General features: G+C 35.9%; 1 protein-coding gene across 1 annotated transcript; it reads left to right on the top strand.

Annotated features, from left to right (window-relative positions):
- The first annotated feature begins 3,457 nt into the window (after positions 1 to 3,457).
- Positions 3,458 to 6,062, top strand: LOC106396801 (expansin-A3). The gene is made up of 3 exons (XM_048773318.1): positions 3,458 to 3,771; positions 3,885 to 4,203; positions 5,492 to 6,062. The coding sequence occupies exons 1-3, from the start codon at positions 3,609 to 3,611 to the stop codon at positions 5,799 to 5,801; spliced, it is 792 nt and encodes a 263-aa protein (XP_048629275.1). The 5' UTR covers positions 3,458 to 3,608; the 3' UTR covers positions 5,802 to 6,062.

The following is a 6,062-nucleotide window of genomic DNA, read 5'->3' as shown; positions in this document are numbered from 1 at the left end:
TTATAGTCTTGAACTATGTGGTGAAAGGATAACACATTATTCTTTATTATATAAGACCTACTCCACATTCCATCCAAAGGATGTGCTGTTGCTACACACGGCTAAGAAGTTCACCACTTATAATGACCTTTTGTCATATCTTTTGGCTTCTGAACAAAGAAAGCAGAAAATCAAAGATACCATCAACAGATTTGACAAGCTTCAGAAAAGATACATTGAGCTAAAGAATAATGAGATGAGGCCTCCTATAGCTGATGAAGCTGAAGTTGAGCGCCATATGGCAACACATGCATTGTGAAGGCCATATTATATAATTGTCTTTTGACATTCTCATTTTCATGTTTCCTGAGTTTATGTTTCATGAATTGCTTTGATACTTTGCTTTATACACGACTTCATTAATAAAATGAATTACTTTGAGTTCATCATTATCTTATTCAAACTGTTGTTTGATAAGAAACTATATCTATATGCCTTTATTGTGCCAAGATAAATATGATTGAGGATTAATACCCCAACTCACTTTTCCAAAGAGTTCAAAGAAGCCTTTGACAAATGGCACGACATGCTCTGCCATCCAGGCTCAGTTATAAAATACTCTTGAACTCAACTGGACATTCCTTGAAAGAAAGGAAAAGAAGCTCGACCAAGGCTTTGCCTAAATGGCATTATATTCACCCTATAAGGTCCATTGAATTAAGAAGAAAAAAATGGTTTCCAACAATGGACAAAAGGGAATAAGAGTACCTAAATTAAAATCGCCTAAGTGGTCGAGACTACATTCTCTATTGATCTAGTGATCAATATGATATTAGGCAAATAGCCAGGGCAATCATGTTTGATTAACCCACGAAATTTATCACTTAGATGGCATTACCATACTTAGCCATTCGGATTATGATGCAAATATTTAAAAGGGCACAAATGTTATCCCATAAGATCTCACGTGTGTGCAATATATCTATGCACAAGGGAATTTATTGTCCCAAGCACCACGAATTTGAGTATGTTCATGAGGGGGAGTGAGGACAAATCCCATGATACATGACCATACTAAAATCCGTGAAACATGGTCCACAACCATATTACATATTGGTTGAATTTGATATAAAGACCATTACCTATAAGGTTCAAATTCTAAAAGTCCATATGCTTGGGGACACCATGAGTTATAAAAGAATGAACCTGCATCAGGCCATAGTAATTATATCAGGCCATATAAGTGATCATAGATATTCCCACCTCAGACTGATACGGGTCATGAGTCCAGACATATATCATCTTAAGATATTATGAAAGAATCCACCACAAATATATGTGCCATCTAAGATCATGTGATCTTAGAATCTCATAAAGAGGATTGGGAATATATGTTGGATATATATTATGAATATACTTTCTCCATAAGTTTAAAAGAAACCTTGAGCCAAAATGGGTGATCTAATTATAGACCAAGGAACAAGGATTACATAAGGTTTATGAATCCGAATATCCAACAATGAAAGGAGAAAAGTAATAAGCTGGTATAAAGAATGATAAAGAATGGTATCTACCATCTGGTATCAACCATCAATGTCTTGGCAAAGATCCTCGGACTAGAAAATAATTTATAGACGTCCATATGCTACAATGATAGCAAAATAAAATGCCAGACACATTGACCCGAGAGAAAGAATGACTATGTCATCCCAGCTTAGCACCACACGGTTTTGATGTCTTAAAGACACAACCAAGTTGCTACAAAGTCTATATAAGATAGACCAAATAAATGTTCCAAATAAAGTTCCATAAATTCTAAGGAACCTCGGAAAGAAAGAAAGGTGCATGAGATAAAATCCGAGTTTTATTAAAGGAAACCATTCCAGACATTGAGATATAAGGCTGGCCAGCTGAACAACTAGGTACCATACCATATAGCTTGGGACGCCAAGTTATAAGGTTATTAAGGTCCTAGATAATGAAATCTCAAATTGATTTATACCATGTCTGGAACTAAAAGGAACCATATATATATAAGTGTGTCGACACATACATTCATAGAAAATGCGCAAGTATGTAGCACATGAATACAAAGATATGTATCGAGGATCATAAACCCACACAAGAGTACTCATAATGAATAATGAAAGAAACGTGGGGTTTAAAGTGATATATAAAAGGCGTATTGTATTGGCCATGAATATGTAAACGCCATATGATGCCCAGTGAATATATAAATCCTGAAAGAAGGATAAATCGTGAGACAGACCGGGAAAGTCTATATAATCCAATGTGGTGGATACTACTACATATTTCACTACATATGATGTCTGGAAGAAATTCAAAAGATGTAGTATGCTATATATGACTCACTGGATGATGATGATGATAATATTATTGGTACCAAAAGGTTTACCAAACGGTATTGAGCTCAGAATCAAAAGATGAGAAAAGAAGTTCTCTTGAACAGCATTTTCCTAAAGTTGTTCATGGACTGAATTAAATTACTACATGTAAGCAAGTGAAGAGTTCTATAAGAACAATTCAAATCAGTCCATAGAGGAATTTTAAATTCCTTGTGTTTTATACTAACCAGCCTAAGATAGGTTAAATGGTTATTCATTAAACCTTAGAAAAGGTTATAGACCATCACCACAAATTAGCCAAATTTGGTAATACTTATGGTTGGTCGAATTCTCAGCATGAACCAACCAAGCTGTGGTATGAATGAATAAGCTATCATAAAGATAAGCTATCATAAAGATAAGCTATAAGATCGAAGTTCATCTTTGAACAAAAGGTATAGGACCACATTATGCGTCCATATGCGACCCAACGGGTCCGACCATCATATATGAAGATAATGCAGCTTGCATTGCTCAACTCAAAGACGGGTATATCAAAGGTGACCGAACCAAACATATTCTACCCAAGTTCTTCTTTACCCATGAGTTGCAGAAAGCTGGAGAGGTCAACGTCCTTCAGATCCGGTCTAGTGAAAACTCAGCCGACCTCTTCACCAAATCATTGCCCTCTTGCACATTCAGGAAGTTCACGCAACAAGATTGGCACGCGTAGACTCAAGGACCTTCAGTGATGTCCAAATCAGGGGGAGTAATGTGTGTTGTACTCTTTTTCCTTTCTCTGGTTTCCCTTTTTACCACATTGGGTTTTGGGTTTTCCGGGAGAGGTTTTAATGAGGCAACATTAGCATGTTACAAACCCTATATGGTTATGGCATCCAAGGGGAAGTGTTATGAATCATGAAGTGGATGGTCCATAACCTAGACCATACAAGTTCAAGACTAGAGTCCATTGGAGATTTACATCCAGCCACATGGAAGACCCATTCAACCTTATATCTTTATGAGTTTGACCATGTCATTATGTAGAGTATCTTTGTAATCAATTCTCCTTTGATTCCACCTTGTATAAACCATATATAGTGTTGTAAACAATAAAAAATATATAACACATTCTCACAAATCTTCTCTCAAATCTTAACACAAAATTTATTGTAAGATAAAAAGATACAACTAGCATCACCCCCAATAAATACCATTAGACCTTCCCGCTTTCTCTAACCATATCCAATACACAACGCTCTCTTTCTCTCTCTTATTATCCCAATGGCGGCGACAGCGTTTGGAATCCGCTTCATGTGGTTAGCCGTTACGGCTTCCTTAATGTTAACCGTTACAAACGCCAAAATTCCTGGCGTTTATACCGGTGGACCGTGGCAGAACGCACACGCTACCTTCTACGGCGGTAGTGACGCTTCCGGCACCATGGGTATTATTCACTCTTAACCTTTTACTAAACTTACAATTATCACTTTCTTTTAATAACATAAACCACAAAAATATCATTCCTAAGTTCCTAACTTTTATTTTTTTTAATCAAAGGCGGTGCGTGTGGGTACGGGAATTTATACAGCCAAGGATACGGTGTGAACACGGCGGCTCTGAGCACTGCCCTGTTCAACAACGGTTTCAGCTGTGGCGCTTGCTTCGAGCTTAAGTGTACTGACGACCCGAGATGGTGTGTCCCCGGGAATCCGTCGATTCTCGTGACGGCAACGAACTTTTGTCCGCCGAATTTTGCGCAGCCTAGTGACGACGGAGGATGGTGCAATCCGCCGCGAGAGCACTTCGACCTTGCCATGCCGATGTTCCTCAAGATTGGTCTGTACCGAGCCGGCATTGTCCCCGTCTCCTATCGCAGGTATCTCTCTTCTGTTCTTGTCCCTACTGTTAGGGTTCTGTCGGCTTCGATAATTGTTGGGGACTCAATAAGAAGTTAGATAAATAAATAAAAATAATATAATGCACAAACTATACAAAAATTACTGCATTTAAATCGTGTTAGGAAGATAGTTAGAAGATAAAGTGTGTGTGTTTATTTTATCAAATGGGAGGTTTAAGACCTGATTATTAAACTAAAAACTCGGGAAAATGTAATTTGATAAAACCAGAAAAATCGTGTTAAAATAAAAATATATTTTTTCCATTCCCCAAAGTATGATTTTTTAAAGTTTATCCTTGTTCCACAAAAAATAGATTTTTTTATATTTTTAAAGTACTTTTGTATATTTTTGAGAAACATTAATTATGAATATTTGAATTGATTAAATTTTATTGGTAGGTAGTTATTGAAAAGTAAATTGTAGATTAAATTGTAAACATTTATTATATTCTTAATAAACGTGAAAACTCTAGAAAATCTTATTTTCGGAAACAGAGAAAGTATATAGCAAAGTATTATTATAATGTGTTTTTTTCCTCAAGGCTTATGTCACTTCTGGGAAAACTATACGGCTGTATGTTTTCGAGCTTCAGAAACAGAACATCGTTAATGGGGAATTGTTAGAGCATCTTCGATCTAAAACCTTATTTTAAGAGGAGTAAAACTTTAAAATGAGAATTTGAAGAGTGGTTACTCCAACCATGAATCTTCGAAAAAATCTTTAAAATTTTATTTATTTGGATTATAATATTTGATATTAACAAAAGTTACTAATATTTATGAAAAAAATAACTATAAAGACTAAAAAGAAAATACAAGATAGGTTTGAGGTTGTGAATATAGGTTGTGAATAGTAAAACCTCAAATTTGAAGTTTTACTATTCACAACCTCAAAATTTGAGGATTTGAAATTGGGTTAAAATGATACAAAACCTCAAAATTTGAAGATTTGAGATTAGTTCAGAGAACTGATTCTTAGTTTTTTTAGTTAAAAATTATAACATGGTTTCTTATATTCCTATAAGAAAATGCATAAGAAAATGCGTTAATCATGCTTCGAGAACATCACTCTCAGTTCTGTTTTCTTGTAATAACAAATTAAATATTAATTTATTATAAGTGATATTTATTTATATTATTTTCGTTATCTTTTCGGGAAAACAAGCAGGACATGTGTTGTGCACAGTAACCTAGAGATCCATCTATCTCTTTCTTCTCTTGTTTTGTTGTTAATTATTTTGTCTGAATCTGTTCTGTTCCTCATCAGGGTACCTTGTCGGAAGCTAGGAGGGATAAGATTCACTATTAACGGTTTCAGATACTTCAACCTCGTTTTAGTAACCAACGTCGCTGGTGCCGGAGATATTAATGGAGTGAGCGTGAAGGGATCGAAGACGGATTGGGTGAGGATGAGTAGGAACTGGGGACAGAACTGGCAGTCCAACGCTGTCCTCATTGGCCAAGCTCTTTCTTTCCGAGTCACCGCCTCTGATCGCCGTTCCTCCACCTCTTGGAACGTTGCTCCTCCCTCGTGGCAGTTTGGTCAGACCTTCTCTGGCAAAAACTTCCGAGTTTGAACCCAAAAGATGAAGTTTATTTACAATAATACTTGCATGCTATTTTTAATTTTTGTATGAGAGACAGAGGAAGAAAAAGAGAGATCATTAGACATTTTCTTGCCCTGGGTTTTCACTTAATTTTCCTGGGAAAATTCTGGTGGCTTTGGGAAATTATTTCCCTTTTAATGTTTGCGATTACGAGTGATTTGTTTTTGTTTGTTTATTTTCCTTTTTATTGTTTCGTTGGTGGCATTTTTCTGCTAATAAGAGAATTTCTTT

This window comes from Brassica napus, unplaced genomic scaffold (assembly GCF_020379485.1).
Source record: "Brassica napus cultivar Da-Ae unplaced genomic scaffold, Da-Ae ScsIHWf_2378;HRSCAF=3074, whole genome shotgun sequence".
NCBI classification, from domain to species: Eukaryota; Viridiplantae; Streptophyta; class Magnoliopsida; order Brassicales; family Brassicaceae; genus Brassica; species Brassica napus.
Note: the sequence above shows the minus strand (reverse complement) of the source record. Positions and strands in the feature narration are given on the sequence as shown.

What these genes read in the sequence shown, in the direction of transcription:
- LOC106396801 (XM_048773318.1), top strand. Translation starts at nt 3,609, where the DNA reads ATGGCGGCGACAGCGTTTGGAATCCGCTTCATGTGGTTAGCCGTTACG. An exon ending in TGACGCTTCCGGCACCATGG is followed by an intron (nt 3,772 to 3,884) that starts GTATTATTCACT and finishes TTTTAATCAAAG; the next exon opens with GCGGTGCGTGTGGGTACGGG. An exon ending in GTCCCCGTCTCCTATCGCAG is followed by an intron (nt 4,204 to 5,491) that starts GTATCTCTCTTC and finishes GTTCCTCATCAG; the next exon opens with GGTACCTTGTCGGAAGCTAG.